General features: G+C 44.5%; 1 protein-coding gene across 3 annotated transcripts in view; it reads left to right on the top strand.

Moving 5' to 3' along the window:
* The first annotated feature begins 2162 nt into the window (after window positions 1-2162).
* The window catches only part of DENND5B (DENN domain containing 5B), a 121010-nt gene continuing 107075 nt past the window's right edge, over window positions 2163-16097 (top strand). For all 3 annotated transcript variants that reach the window (XM_050894823.1, XM_050894815.1, XM_050894806.1), the window contains exon 1: window positions 2163-2274. In XM_050894823.1, the coding sequence (XP_050750780.1) occupies window positions 2163-2274 (112 nt within the window). The remainder of the gene's footprint in view (window positions 2275-16097) is intronic.

The raw sequence follows: 16097 nt of genomic DNA, 5'->3' as shown, positions 1-16097 counted from the left end.
TGTGCTTTATCCCTTTGTTTAATGCTATATGTATTACTGATTTTATTGAGATTGAAGTGTCTGTGCACTGAACTTTATTGAAGCAAAAAATACTGTCCTGTACAGAAGACAGCTAAACTAAAGCAATCTAGAACCCCCTGCTGCCCAAGGAAAAAAGGTCAGGACCGTTGTGTTAAATTTTGGGTTAATCTTAGAAGCAGTCCTAACTCATACATCCTTTAGAGAGGCTGGTGAAACTTCTATCTTGGACTGCCTGGAGACAGCCATGCCATCAGGCCTCCAAAAGAGAAGCCTACAATAAGAGAACAAGATGGTACTTCTCCACAGTAAGAGCAATTAGTTTTGAATGAGAGTCAGAGACTGGCTTAACTCTTATCATCTGAACTAGAGCTGAATAAGCAAATACATACAAGTTAATAAACAAACCAAACTAAATAAAATAACCTAGCTCTCAGTGCAAAGTCGAGAAAATAGCTGCTCTCCTGGCAAATTCCTATGTGGATCTAGCAAGGTTCAGCTTGTTATACCAAGTGCTGCAACCACTAGAATCAGTGATCATGATAGAGGACTCATCTTCTTTTTTCTTGGATATTGGGGATATTGAGAAGTGAGGAAATTGGTTTAGCTCTTGTCTGCTTCCAGTAGAGCACTAGAGGAAGCTGAGAAGTAAAAGGGCATAAAACTTGTTAATACAAAGGGAATAGGAGAGAGAGATGCTGCTCTAAGTTGCCTCCAGCTAGGAAGGAACAGTTATTCCACAAACCTCCATAAAATGGCCCATGCTGGATGAAATATCAGGTTCCTTGCAGGCATTTCCTTATCAAAGGCACTTGTTGAATAAGGACAAACGTAAATCGTAGCAAGAAAAAATGTGGCTCACGCTGCTGAGAGGTAAGTGAAAGAGGTCATAAGAGTCCACAGTAAGCAAAGGATGAGACTGTAATTATTACAGACTGCATGGACCAAGACTAGTAAACAGATAAACACAGAAGGATGAAAGTGCATACTTAACTCAGCAGACAACCTCCTTAAAATACACAGATGGCAGAATTATCTGACATAAGCAGGGATCTCATCAGTTGGGAGAAGAAAATCTCAGAACTTCAAAAGAATCATCTCTGTCCCTTTAAAAGTAGGTGCCACTCCCGAACGGATCTGCCAGTACTTTGGCATCGGGTAATAATAATGGGAGGGTTTTTAGCAACGGGGATAAAATAATACTGATCTCTTCCTGGACGCGGCAGAATGGTTAGTAAATCTTAAATAAACTGGGAATGAAGCAACATTTTAGATTTTTGCTTTGAAACAGAGCGCATGTAGCAAAGAAACAGTTCTCCGCCCTAGAAGTTAACGCGGTACGATTGACATCAGTCACGGCGCAGGGATGGAGACCACACAAAAGCCATCCGTCAGCCCCCCTCCCCCTCCGTCAGCACGTCCTCACTGGGGTGGGTTTGTTGTTGCTGTTTCGACATGCGGGTCGGGAGAAGAAAAAGCCATTTCCTCCAGCAGGATTCCCGCAGAAAACGCTCGGGGCAGCCCGGGCGCTGGGAGATGCTCGGCCCGTTCCGGCTGCGGCGCTTCGGGCGCTCCCTCCGAGCCGGGGGGAAGCAACATCCCCGATAGGAAGTGGCACCATCCCCTTTTTTATTTAAATAAAAGCCAGCCGCCCCTACTCACACCTCGGGGGGCGGGGAAGCTTTAATCCCGTATCCCGAGGATAGTGGAAAAAAAAAAAAAAACAAACGTGTGGCAAAGCCGCCCGGGGCTCTCCCGCATCCCTCACACCCAAAACGCCGATAAGGGCCGGAAATGTCCCGCTAAGGCCCCGGAGCGGGAGCGGGGCGGGGGCAGGCGCCGCCGCAGCCGCTCAGGGTTTAAATGCCCCGCGGGGGCGGGCCGGGCCGGCAGCGCGGCGCCGCTCCCCCCGCCCCGCTCAGCTGACAGCGCGGCCGCTCGGTGCCCGCCCGCCCCCCCCCCCCCGGAGCCGCCGTTCGGTGCCTGCCCGCTCGCCGGAGCCGCCGCTCGGTGCCCGCCCGCCGCGGCCTGCGCGCCACCGCCGGGGATGGGGGGCGGCGCGCCGTGACCGGCCCGCGGGCGCGCCCCCGCAGCCGCCACCGCCGCGCAGAGCCGCGCTGCCGCAGGGAGCCGCCGCCGGCGGGATGAGCGGGAGCGGCGCCCCCGGGCCCGGCGCGGCGCCCTGCCGCTTCGCCCACTACTTCGTGCTGTGCGGCATCGACGCGGAGAGCGGGCTGGAGCCCGACGAGCTGGCAGGTGAGCGGCGGCGGCGCCGCCGGGACCGGGCGCGGCGCGGAGGCCTCGCCCGCACCCGCACCGCTGCGGCTCGCCGCGGCCCGGCGGGCTTTTGGGATCCGCTGCTTCAAAATGTCTGCTCCCCTCGAGGAGTGGGCGAAGGGAGGTTGGAGGGGAAGGAAGGGGGGGGTCGGCGAGCCGGCAGAAACCGCAGGGAGGGAGCAACTTCGAAGGATGAAGCATCCGCCGGAGGGCTGGTGGAGCATCCCTCCCGGAGGGCAGCTCCCGCCTGGCGGCGGGGGGCGCTTGTCTGCCGGCCGCCGGGATGCGCCCTCCCCCGCAGGCCGGGCTCCCCCGACCCGCCGTTGGCCCTGGTCCCTAATGGTGGAAGGGGAAAGGTGGCCCTCGCCCGCCCTCGGCGGGTGGGTACAGCGGCTCAGCCGCGGGCAGCGGAGTGCGACTGACGGGAGAAGGGTACGGAGGGCTGCGGAATTGAAGGGAGCCGAATGACCGAGCTTTCTGTCGGGGCACATGCATTTTCTTCCCTATTTGCACTGGAAAAGGGGGGGGGGGGGGGAGGGATCTGGGAAGAACTGAATAAATTAGTGGAATCGCATCTTTAATTATGCTGCTTTATTCACATCTTATGTCTATTTGGAAATAGTCTTCCTGCATCCTTCCTGCATCCTTCCTTCCCCCTCCACCCCCAAAAATGTTACAGAATCAAAGAACAAAATTATTACTATGGGATCTAACACATTTTCTAAAATGTTTATTTTTGGAGGATTCATGACTGAATGTGAGCTGATTATGTTGGGAAAAGGCAGTATTTCTTCCTAAATGTCACTTTTGTTTGTGTAAAAGGAACTGTTTAAGTGAGGTTTTTACATATAAAATTAGATAAACTGTAAGCTTAATAACGGGGCATAATTGCATGGAAGCTAAACACTTCGTCACTGAGTTACGAGATTGAAAGCACTTAAGTGCATACGTTTGACCATTCCTGTGCATTCACACTGCAGGCGAATGAGCTGTACGTGACTGAAGTTGAAGACAGCTGTAGCTGTCACGGTGGGCACCTCTGCCTGGTGATGGGGTCCTGGCGAGGTCTCTGCTGCTATTGCATCAGGAAGTACCTCGCCTTCTGGTTGTGTAAGAGAAAGACTTGATGATCTACATCACTGATCAACGTACCCTGGTTGAAGTTCATATTTTTGTCACCTGTAAAAGGCATGGATACGCGCACCTGGTGTTCCAAGGAGTGTTATCTTAACACAGGGTACCTAAATCTTTTCCCTTTGCAGTGAGCACACACTGGAGGTAGCCCTAGGGATCTCCGAGTTGAAGCATTAGCCAAATGTGCTTTAATCTCTGTTTGCTTTTTCACATATAATAGTGACCGCAATTGTATGTTTTCAGTTTTGCTGCTTTTAGTAGAAAACTCCTGGCTCGTGAGCCATCTCCCAGCTGATGGCGTACAGGGTTTGATTTGCATAATATGACCTATTGGGGTTTCAGCTACTTAAACTTTGAGTCATCTCTAACTCTTCTATCTGCAAAGAAACTATTTTTAAAGCAGTGTTGCCTGGCAGGCTGTGCCTTCCCTGATGTGTACCCAGACTTTAAAACTTGTCTCTTGCTGATTTCTGCTCCATTTCCCAGTGAGATGTGCAGGCGTGTTCTTGGGGAGCGCCGCTCAAGGACAGGCTGAAGGCGGTGGGTTCATGCAGTGTAGTGGCTCTGCTACAGGGCTCATCTTTTATGGTCATTCAGGAGGTTTAGCTGAACTGCTCCAGCAACACTAAGCAGATTGCAAAGCTAAAGGAAGTCTCCCTCTTCATTTTTCAGTAAAAGAAAGACATTTTGGCACATCTGGGATATGCCCATTTATAAATTATAATGCAACTGTGAATAATTTCAAAGAGAAATTACCACAAGTAGTTATTTTTAAAGCAAGTGGGGCTTCTTTTTTTTATCCCCCCCCCAGGAAATAACAAGTAGAAATGTCTTTTGTAACTGGTTTAAACTAGGCAAGGTCCAGCAGTATGGTTTGAGCATACAAAAATTTTTGGTAATGCCAATTTGGGAGGCATTCTCAATACCTAGGAGGGTTGGGATATGATAGAGGAAGAAGTGGAGTAACAGAAATATGATGGGACTTAATATTGCCACTGAGCAACGTTATATTTTTAGGGACTCGTGACAAGAGCTTTCTGCTATCAGCTGGGAGCTCAGCAGTTGGAAATGTTAGGGAGGAACAGGGAGTGCTGTGAGCCACATATATAATGCAGCTGTGGAAAAATTAACTCTGCTTTTAGATGTAGCTGAGAAAACATTTCTGTTAAAGCTTGGGGAGTATTAATGCCACCGTAGGCAGGCAGTAGTGAGATCCCATCTAGAAATCTGTGTTACAGGTTTCAAAAACCGAGCTACTAGGATTGAATTCATTACTGGAATAGGTGGGGAGAAAGATGCTTGAGGGAACATAAAGTCTATTGTATCACAGGAAACCCACAAATGAAGGCTATTTCTTTCTAAAAATGCTCTTACAGCATTTTGTAGAAAGAAATGATCCTGTTCTTTCAGTATTGAATTATGTAGCTGTGATAGCTTTCCATCTTGCTATCCTTGTGCTTAAAGAGCTTGTTGAGTTAAGTCATGGCGTCGATGAAAAGTTGCTGTGACTTAAGCCGCTGTACAGATCATCCCCAATTTAGCAAAAAAGTAATCAAGAACCTGCTTATCTCCAAACCTGTGAATCCCTTAGCAGCTAGCGTACACAAAGCGCCTTGCTCAAGCCGGGTCTGGCTGAATGGAGCTGCGCTAGGGCTGAGCAGAGGAGCACGAGAGGAGAGGAGCTCCTCTGCCACCCCGGAGGCCCCGGGGCCTCTTGTGAACAGAGAAGCAGAAGTTACAAAATCCTCGAGGGATTTTCAGCTTCCAGATGGACTCGCTGGTGATCAGCTGAGGCACAGACACCTCACCGGGGTATGTGGCATGCTAAACAGCTGCCAGTGAGTCAGCTCTGGCATCATCTGGAGCTCCCTGACCTGCACCCTCCCTTCGCTGGGGACAGCCCGGGACCCACCCCTGTGTGAAGGGTTTCCTTGCCTTGATGGCTTAAGCCCTAAATCTCTTTCCACGCAAACCCTCCGCAGTAAAGAGGGGGAAAAAAAAAAAAGAAAAAACCACACTGAAAAAACCACACCGAAAAAACCTCATCTACTGCATCAGGCATGAAGTGAAATGTTTCGATGATGCTCTTGGAGGCAGGGTGAAGAACTAACTACCTTTTTAATTCTTATTGTAAGGTTGTTAGGTCTGTTCACAAAATGAAATAAAATCAAGGTGTTGAAGTTGTATAAGGTCTTGACATGCTTTTAGGGAAGAGTGACTTGCTTTATAGTTCTTGTTCTGTGGATGGTCAGTGCTTAAAATAAATTTGGTAGCTGAGCATTTACCACCATGCAAATGGTTCATTTTGCTTAGATTTCTTTTTTTTTTTTTAAATGTATGCTATTTTCTGGTACAGATTTTCCTAATTTTTTTTTAATAGGAAATTGCTGGCTTTTCAAATGGATTCATTTGGGTTTTTAAGTGAATTAATTTTGAAAAGTAAAAAGCTATTTACCTATTGCTCAACTTGGTAGCGTATCCAGGCTCTCAGCAAAGTAGCGGATGGATTATAATGCTGTCAAAACACTTGTGGCACTATCACAAAGCTCTCAGTCAAGGATGGAAGAAAAAAAAAAATCTTTCTAGGGACTTGAGGGAGGAAAGGAAACTATCTAAGGATTTCTTGGCACTTAATAGTTGGAGAGGTCAGAAAAGAAAAGCAGGGTATTTGATGTGAAATATCTTGAAAAGCATGAAAATTTCAGTATTGGTTTCTGTGCCCTGTTGAACTCCACTAAAATAGGATGAAGGGAACTTTTCTCTCATGTTCAGGGCTGATGGAAAATATGTTTCAGTTCGCTTTCATCTTCATGCCTACTTCTTTCAGGTAAAGCCATTTTGAGACTATCAGCCTTGGAATCGCATGTGCTTAAATGAACTCGTTATAGTAAATATTTAACATTGCCTTAAACAAAAAGACCTAATAGTTCATTAAATTGTTTCTATTACATATTTTGTCATACTATATGACTTTATAAGTGTATGTGCAAGGCATGAGATTTTTCTGGCTGTAGCAGCTTTTACATTTTGCTTTGAGAGCATATTAAATTTTGTAGTATCTTGTTACAGTGTTGCAAACTACAATTTGGAAAAATCCAGAATACCTATCTCAATTAAAAGAAAATGAAATATCTTTTATTGGGGAAGTAATTTAGTGCTCTGGAGGAAAGTATTGAGGGAATTAGGGATGGGTGTTTTGTTCCCAAGTGGAAGGACTGGTCTGTGCTCCATTGAGGATGCTGTTGCCAGAGTGGTTTGGAGGGAGGGAGGATGTGGTAAGCCAGCACGGGAACTGGGGCCTGAAGGACCGTCTTGGATGGTGCCTTCTGCGTCTCAGAACGTGAGTATTGGTCCAGTTGTGGTAGCTCTCTTCCTGTGTGAAATGAAAAGTTTTATAGCTTTTTTCCACACATAAACTGTAAAATATTACCTCAAGACTATGCTTATAGTTCTAGTCATTGTATCTTGTCCAGCAACATATTTTGCACTGTCTAGTTTTGGCCATTGCGTAAAGATTCACTATCTCATTGTCCTGGTTCAATGTATACTTGAAAGCTGTAGAGAGCTTCATTACTCTGCTTTTAAGATTGACATTTTTTTTTCTTTATGACCAGCAAAGCTGAGAGTGGTTACTGGTCATGCTCATTGCCAATGTTGAGTGTCTTGGGGAAAATAAACACTACTTCTACCTCATGCTCTTTCCCTACAAATATCCAGATATTGGTAATTAATTTCCCCCCAATTAAATGTTACTGCAGTTCATAACATTGCAAACCAAACAGGGCATGTTGCAGTCTGGCTAACTGTGCTTCTTATCTAGTAGGCTCTTATTTTTAGAAAGCTAAAAGACTTTTTTGTCCTTGTGTGTGCTTGGCACCTGCGTGCTCATGCCTTGCAGAGTCTTCCCGCAGCCCACACGGTTCTCCATCGCGCTTCCTTCGCGCCAAGTCACCCTGCAGTGCCAGAAAACTTGGTGGCATTACTACAGCGATATAACTTCTTGTGTACATGGCTTTTCTGAAAACAAGTAATTGGGTTTTTTCCTAGCTTACTGGAAATAGTCTGAGAAATTTCCCTTGACCAAGGAATATCTAAACAGTTGCGGTTCCTGTTCATGACTTACTCAATTGCCACAAATGAAAAGCAGGCTACAGGAGTTCTGCTTTTCATTTTTAAGTACAGTCCAGAGTAGCACAAAGCATTTTTGGAGGGATTGTCCAGGTTAAGTAACCTGGATGTGGATGAGAGTGGTATGGGTAGAGGAGAAGATGGCTTATGCTATACAACTTAAACAAAACTTAACTTCCTCAGAAGCAGTTGTAATAGATTGCTTAGGATTTCTGATCGTTATAGGCCTTGTGGGAGGGATGGGACTCAAGCATTTCTCCTGCCCCCCTTAAGAAGCGATGCTCAAATGCAGCACTAAGTCTTCTGACTTTATGGCTGGAATAAGCAAGTCTCATGGATGAGGGACTGGATAGAGTAGCTGGCTTATTGAGGTAACTCTTGTTTTTTTGTAAATTGTCATAATAAACAAGGAAACACTGGGTATACATTTAGGAAACCTGTTTGATAAAAATCTAAGCTGGGTTAGTATTTTGTTCATGTGAAAACAAATCTTTTGATCTTAGTCTGCATAAATAATGTATTGTGTATCTAGTTAAAAGGAGTACGGAGGTAATCCCTGCTTCCGCACAACCTCGAGTCGATGCTGAAATAGAAATAATGTTTCTGCTCTCTTCTACATCTTTAAAGGTGGTGGCATGGATAGCTGCTGTAATGGTTTATTCTTAAACATGTCTGGGTTTTTTTTTTTTTGCTACTGGGGAAAAACTGAATTCTATTGTAACACCACAAACTTTTTTTTTTTTCTTAAATAGATTTCTGAATTATACATTAAAGACTTAGCTCCTGTAGGAGGATTTCTGCAGCCAAAGGAAACAGTGCTTTTTGTAAAGAATTGTCAATATTATTGACAAGTATCATCTCCAGTTACAATAACCTTTAATAAGGAGTAACTCTCTTGCTTACTTGGATAACAGACCATTTGTGGAATTGCTAATGGCTGTAACATATATTACTATGCTTTAGTAGTAGTGCTTTCATTCTCTATCTTTATATATGCCAGAGAGACACTGGATTTAAATGCTCCTCCAACCCTGATGTGACTATTCTGTTATACATTTGCCTTCATCTAAGTTTTTTATACTGTATTCCTTTGAAAATAAGATATTGATTGGGTTGGAAAAACATCATTATTCGTATCAATAGCACTGACTCACTAATGCTAAACCAAAGAGAATTTCTTGTACTTTTTTTGCCAGATAAGCTGCTGGTTTAATTTCCACTTAGAAAGACTAAACCCTCTTGCACTCTTGGAGGCTGTTTCGCTGCCAGTGGCTGTTGCGGTAGCACAGAAGAAGAAGGTGTGACTGTGTACATGGGGTTTTTTTTTCAGTGAAAATCCTAGTAACTGGTCTGTTAATATTGCAGTAGGTAGCCTTTTTCCTTCACATAGCATAAACAGCAGTAGTAATCAAAGTGCTGGCAGCCAGAGTGGCTGAGCTGCTGTCCTTTATAAGAACGACCTAAATCCAACCCTAATCTTGTTCCTGCGCATCAGCTTGAAGTCACCGCTGGCCCCATCCTGGTGGCTTAGTGGTGCGGTGGCTGGGGAGAGCTGGGGTTCCCGGGACCGCAGCTGCTTGCCTTGAGTGAAGAGCCCTGAAAGGCAAACATCCTGAAGAGCGCAGCAGTGCTGGGTCAGGCCTCGCCACGGCTGGGTGTTGGTAGGGAGCGTGAGGAGAGATGGTGGTTTTGAGCTTACGTGGAAGGTGAAGGTCCCTGTTGCCAGCAGAGAGGCTCCCGTGTCGACGTCCACCTCCACGTTGGTCCTCACGGCACTGGAGGGTGGTGGCATCTGTGGGAAGGCGATACCTGCCCCTCTGAAAGCCAGAGAGCAGAAACTGTAAATATGTCAGAATTGCTCAGGGCTGTGCATGACTGTAGTATTGATTTCTCTGCTCAGCTGTTTGCCCGTGAAGCCTTTCTGTCCTCGCCAGAGCAATTTCCCAGCGCTGCAGGAGCTGTGCCAGCGCCCTGACACCCTGCCCACAGCTCTCCTATGCCAGTGCGGAGCTCGCAGTAGGAATGCCTCCAAAATGAGCTGCTTCAGGAGAGGCTGAGATGCATGCAAGCCAGCAGGACAAGGGTGTCAGGGCTCTCTTGCCTGCCTTCTTTCACCTGCTTGTCATGGACTAATCAAGTTGTCCTTAATGCCAGCTCGTCCCTGAAACATGCTGGCAAACGTACAGCCCGCAAAGCCTCTGCGTGGGCTGATGCTGGATACGTGGCTGGCACGCTGATCCCCACTGCAGTTGCTGCTCTGTTGCAATGAGGGTTGGAGTCAACAAGAAACGTGAATGAAGGAAAAAAAAAACCAACAGCGTGTGCACTTTGATCCAGTTAATGCTGTGGTGTTTGGCTGGTGCTATTTGAGATCACCACCTACATATATGTAGGACCACTTACATATATGGGAAGAAGATTACAAGTAGCTTGTTCAGCCATCTCTTGTGCGTATGGAGAGGCACTGTAGCAGTCAAACTATGTGAACCTACATAAAGTCTGTGAGTATAAATAACCTACAATTTTTTTTTTTTCCCCCCCATTATCTACCTCTTGACCAGAAAACAACAAAAAATATGTATGGTAGGAGAAGTTACATTGAGGAAAAACAAATTTGGTCAGGAAACAGTAGGCCTTCACTGTGGTATTTTGGTCACATTAGCCATATTGATAATCCCAAAAGTAATTAGGGAAGAAACGGTGATGGGTCATCACAATAAAAGACACATACTGCGGAGATGACTAATGTGTGACAGACTGCTGAGGTGTCAGATACCTGGAAAAAGCTTCTGTTACATTACCAGTACAAAAATATAAACAACTCAATTTGTGCTCCTTGCTTGGAGTCAAAGATAGTTTTACTCAGCTGTCTGATCATTATATCTTTGTTGAGAGCTTTCTCATTAGGGTGTCCTAAGCCTGATGAAGGTGCCTGGCTGGGAACGTGAAGCCATGCTCCTTCAAGGTGTGAGGTTTTGCTTCTTCCTCCACCTACCAACCCAATCCATGAAAAATAACATGAAAACATCCAAACAGGTGCTTAAAGAGTGAAATGGAAAGAGTATTCCCTTGCTAATATATACTCCGTGTAGAGTTGGTTTGAAGGACTTTGCTAGAGCTCAGTGAGCTGCTTTGACTGATAGTATAAAAATTAACTCTTAGTGGAATATAATATTGGAGGGAGGGGTCTGGTTTTGGTGGATCTGTAAAGAAAACTTGTTCTCTCACTGGAGAACAGCCTTCACAATTTCATACAAAAATGTCAGCAGTTCTTGGTTTGTGTTCAGAGGCAATGTTTAAATATGTCAGTCTTGGAGAGTGAGGCCCCCCCTCCTCCCCCCGAGCATGAACTTGGCTTTGCTTTACAGTCATATTATTCATCAAATTGCAATAATAATTCTGGGACCTAGTAGCAATTTTTTTAAAAAAACCCCAAGCTTTATATCAAATGGAGTCAAATTGTGCTTTGAAGCTGTGTGAGTGGTAGATTGCATAGCACGAAAGCTAGAAGAATCCTCTCTCCACCCCCTTCTTGGTATTCTCTTCTCATGTTAGAGACTAACATGTGGAAGGGTAAAGGGGCATAATCTGAAACACCATTCTGTGTAAACAATGACAGGATTAAAAAAAAAAAGCAAAGCTCAACTGTCATGGGTGTGTAGTGGCTGCTGCTTTTCATGGATGACTGAAATTATTTGTATAAATTTGCATTTTCCCCTTAGCATCTATATAAACCTGTGCTCATTTCCATGCATAGCTATTTTCACGTACAAACTGATTGGCATGCGGTGGCATGCGATGTAATGCAATGTCACCTGTGTTAGCAGTAACTATAGTTACAAGGAAAAGCAAGTGTCACCATGGATGCTCCTTACATGGGGCTGCCCAGGTATAAGAGGTGATTTGAGTCTCTTGTGACTGACAGACAAGAGGGCTGAGCTCTTTGTAATGAAACAATGAAACCAAGCACTCACTTAACTGGTAATTTCTCAATGAAATATTGATCAAATGCATCAGGCAGCCTGCTTTGGACTGACTGGTGTTCAGGATTCAGCTGGAGCCTGCTGGGAGAGGATGCTGCTGTACCAGTCCAAATAGGTATTGCTTACACTGACTTTAGATGTCTGACGGGTTCTGGAGCCCAGGTTCTCGCTGGCCTGGAGTCTGGAGGGTCCAAATCCCTGATTTAGGAGCCCACCTCTCCTGCTTTTTCTCCAGGTTGCTGCTGAGATGAATCCAGTCAGATGGTGTAAATACCTTCTGTTGGTCTCTCTGGTCTCCCGTGAGATGCTCAGGAAAGAGAACAGAGATTTATTTTTTTAAATTCAAACTATGAAGTATCTGAGCAAAGAATGCAATATACAGTTGAGTAAATATTTGGCTTTTATTTGTTGAGGGAGGGGAGGATTTGCTGATCCGTTAGTTATTCACACAATACTATTTTTCCATCAGTATTCCCACTTGGTATTCTTGTTTGTTTTCTGCTGTGCAATACTCTGACATGAATTTAAAATTAAGAACAATTTCATGCTTAAAAACAAAACAACAGCTCTGTTAACATTAGACTTTCTCTCAACTGTGATGCTGGCTGGTGTGGGAGAGATGAAGGACTGTTGCACAGTTTCTAGAATGGGACTTTTTATAATGTAGATGTTGTGCTTTCTCACTTTGTTTAGTCTTCCAGTATAACAATTTGAAAATGCACAGCACCAAGTATTTGGGGCAGAATTCTCACATTTTATTTAAAACAAACAAACAAACAAAAAAATCCAAACAAAACCAACAAAACACCAAAAGCACCCAAACCCCTAAAATTCGGTGTAATCGTATGAAGATGAAATGGCTGGTCATGACTCACAGAGCTTAAAAACTGCCAGGTGCTTTGTAAAATGACTGATGGTGGATGTATGCTCTGTCACAGAGCTTTGAAGAGTGTATTCTGCTGTACATTTTGCCTTGAAAACCCTTCAAGAATGTCAAGGCCAGGAAGAATGGTACTACGGTGTCTCTAATGCACCCCTTTTTGGGTGTAGAGACCCTCTTTGTCTCTAATGGCTACTGTTATGAATCTATTAAGGGCAAATATTTATCTCTGGAAATCAGGATAGCAGCTATTCAGCGCAGATGAATTAGGTGTTTAGCCTTTTCCCAAGATGATGCTATTCAAGATAGGTTTGTCTTACTCGCATTTGCAAATATGTTGACTCTTTCTGGCTTTAGTGAGTGTGATAGCAGATGTTGTTTGACTCTCTTAATTCAAGCAGGGATGTGTAGTCTAGTGTTTCTATCTCAAATCAAGGAATGACTAAGAGCTAAAGAATCCCGGTGTAAGGAATGCTATTAAGTAATCATTTTTTCCTGTATAAATATGAACATCTGCATAGGGTGAGGCAGCTGTAGCTGTGGTCTGCTGTCATATTTAGCAAAAGGGGAATGGTGATGGGAGATGTTAACTTTCACAATAACAGTTCTGGTTAATAACTTACTGTTGTTTCTATGCCTGTGTCTTTGTTTTCTTTCTTGGAGCTGCCTACAGGGTGGTGAGTTGGGAGGGGGAAGAAAGAGCCCTGTTGAAAATTGCTCAGTCTAACACACTGTTAAAAAAAACGACAACAAAAAACCCCCTCTAGCTTAATGTGGGCTGAACTTGCCATGAAAACTCTGCCTTAATGAGCTTGGACCCCTCAGCCCTGCTTTGTCCCTGTCAGCAGGTGAGAAAGAGCTGAGGTCCCTGGCGTGGGTGCCCTGGCTGTGACCCAGGGGCTCGGGGCCCCGATTAGTTCAGCTCTTGTGCTTTCGGCGGGAATAAGAATGAGAAAACATCTTGTCTTGAGGCCTGGGTGTATTCATGCTCCTCGCCTGCAGGTCTGTGCTAATGCTGGAAGAGGCATTTGTCCAGGAGCTGGGGAGAAAAGGCACAGATTTAGGTCTGTCCCAGAGCTGAGAATGAATTGCTCAGAGCGACTATCGCAGTGGAGTGTCCAATATATATCATATTTGATAGTGGTGAAGATCTGAAAACTATTTGCAATTCAAAATCTGTCTTGGGTTTCAGTTATTGGTTAATATTTTGTCAGCACTTCATGGCAATGACTTCTGACTGTGTCCCAGCATTGCTCGTGGTGCGCTGAATAGCTCAAAAGGGAAGCTCACGCTAAGCAGGAGACCATCTGTGTTGTTAATAGTGTAGTGTTATCACACTCAAAACTCAGCTTGTGTGATTGATAATGTGATTGCACTAGACCCGTTTCCTTTTTAAAAAAAAAAAAAAAAAAAAAGTAAAAAGACCAACCCCCCAAAACAATCTGTATCCTTATCTACCAACTTCTGAGCCCATAGGTCAATTTAATTTTGTCAGAGGTGAAATTGAAAAGGTACGGGATTTTTTTTTTTTTTTGTGAAGTCCCTGCAGCTAGAGCAGAGATCCTAATTAACCTTCCAATAATACAAAGGCTGCAGGAAAAGCAACAGCACTTTATAAATCAAGAGAGGCCCCTCCACGTGGGTATCCTGGCAGGCTAATTGGCAGCCACATAGCTGGGATCCGAGCAGAGCGTGCATTGCCTCCTGCCCATCTAGCGGGTCAGGGAATGCAGGGTAACTCGTGGTACTGAGGGGGAAGGAGGGAAGATCAGAGCTAACAAGCTTGTGTGAGCAAAAGGAGCTACAGATGAGAGGACCATGATTTCTGTCCTGGTGTCCTGTTGCATAACTCCTAGTGCTCTTCACCCATACCTGTGAAATCATACAGCTGTGTTAATGCAATCTTTCTTAGTCTTTCCTTCTCGGTCTCAAATGAAGAGTATTTGTTAGGGGAGCAATTCTGCTACAGCTCCTACGATGTGATAACAGGCAGTGGGAGCAAAGCTACATTTGGCAATAAATAGCAATGCAAGGATGATTGTTTGGTGGGTCCAATTCCTTCCTCAAACTCAATGAAAGGATGTAGGAGCTTGGCTGTGTTGGTGCTACTGCATCCAAGAGATGTGTCTATGGAAAAGCACTTTTTTTTTTTTTTTTTTTGCAAAATGCACGGAATGGGAGATACAGCAGCAGAATGTGCTGGGGAAGGGGGTTCTCTACTTTCTTTTTCCTTCTTAATCTTACCCCTTCCCACATTTAAAAACAAACCAGCTCATCCTCATGCTTTATTGTTCTAAAAGCTGTTCTGACCTTTCTGATAATATTGTTAAGAACCAAGAACTGTATTCTGATGTATTAAAGTGCTAATGATGCATAAGGAGTCATAAAACTGTATTAAGTGCATTAGATTTTGAGTAACTCCACTAAAAGGCACTGCAAGGGATGGCTAATCACTCTGCATTTATGAGTTGTCTTGGAAGTAAATGGCAATATTCAGCTGAATCTGTCCACTGAAATGGCCTAGAAGGAGATGGCATTGCCTTGCAGTGCAGTGGGAGGTTGGCAATCCACACTTGATTAATCTGCTCATACCAAAGTGGCATCGCTGCATGCTTCCAGCAAGCTTGTAATAGATGAATGCATTAATGAGCCCCAGACTACACTCAGGAGCCGGGGGGGAATCAGAAAGGATAAATGTTGCTGACTCAGTTTCTCTTTCTCATGTTACCTCTACATATTTTTTCCAAGCAGTGCTTAAGTGATTCCATGTTAAGGTGAGCATTTTAAAATGCCTCTCCACGTCACTAACAGTAGCAGAGCTGTTTTGTGTGGGTTTGACCAGCTGGGTTATTTAAGCCTTTTTGTTTCCCTGAACTTTCTCTACCTGAAAAATGTTGTGATCTTCAGATGGCAAAGACTGACTCTTGGTTAGTCGCTGCTAGACTATGCTGAGTCTTAGTACGTTAGAGAGAGGTTGGGGCCAAACCTCCCTTGGGGCCAGCCAAGCGGTCCGCTGAGCCATCTTCTTCTTTTGAGCGGATTCAATTAACTGGTTGGTAAAAGTGTGTAGAGGTCTCAGAGGGTTGACGATAATTTGTGGTCCAGAAAGTTTGGAAATTATTCTAGCCTTAAGATAAACCATTTCAGGAGGCTACTTAGCTTTTGCAGGGTTGATTGTCTTTGATTTTGACTTTCTGAATATGTTTAATAAAAAAGGGATTGCAACTAAATTTAAGCAAACTCTTGCATTCAGGACTTAAATTTCTGTTTTACTTTCTTGCAGTGGCTTATTGATAATTGCCTTGCTAACGCGTTTCAGTTCCACTCCTTAAAAATGTATTATCTGATTTATTTTGTGGGAGGTCTTTGGTTTCACAATACTGTATAAAACTGAAACCAAATCCTCCTGTCTCCAGCTGCAGTGTTAAATAGAGCATCATTGTCATGTGGTGAGCATGGCTGTCAAAACACTTCGGGCAAAGTTGGTAACATGAACAGTTCTTCTACATTAAATATTTACAGAAGAAAATGCAAACTCAGAAGGCTGCCAGCAGACAGACGTACTGTTTAAATACATTGTTGTGTTGGTGAGGGCATGAATCTTTGCGCTGCAGTTTTAGGAAGAAGACGGCGAGTTGTTTCTCATTGCGCACTGGCTCAACGATGTACTCTTCCTG

This window comes from Gymnogyps californianus, chromosome 1, assembly GCF_018139145.2.
Source record: "Gymnogyps californianus isolate 813 chromosome 1, ASM1813914v2, whole genome shotgun sequence".
Taxonomy (NCBI): Eukaryota; Metazoa; Chordata; class Aves; order Accipitriformes; family Cathartidae; genus Gymnogyps; species Gymnogyps californianus.
This window is presented reverse-complemented; position numbering and strand designations above follow the sequence as displayed.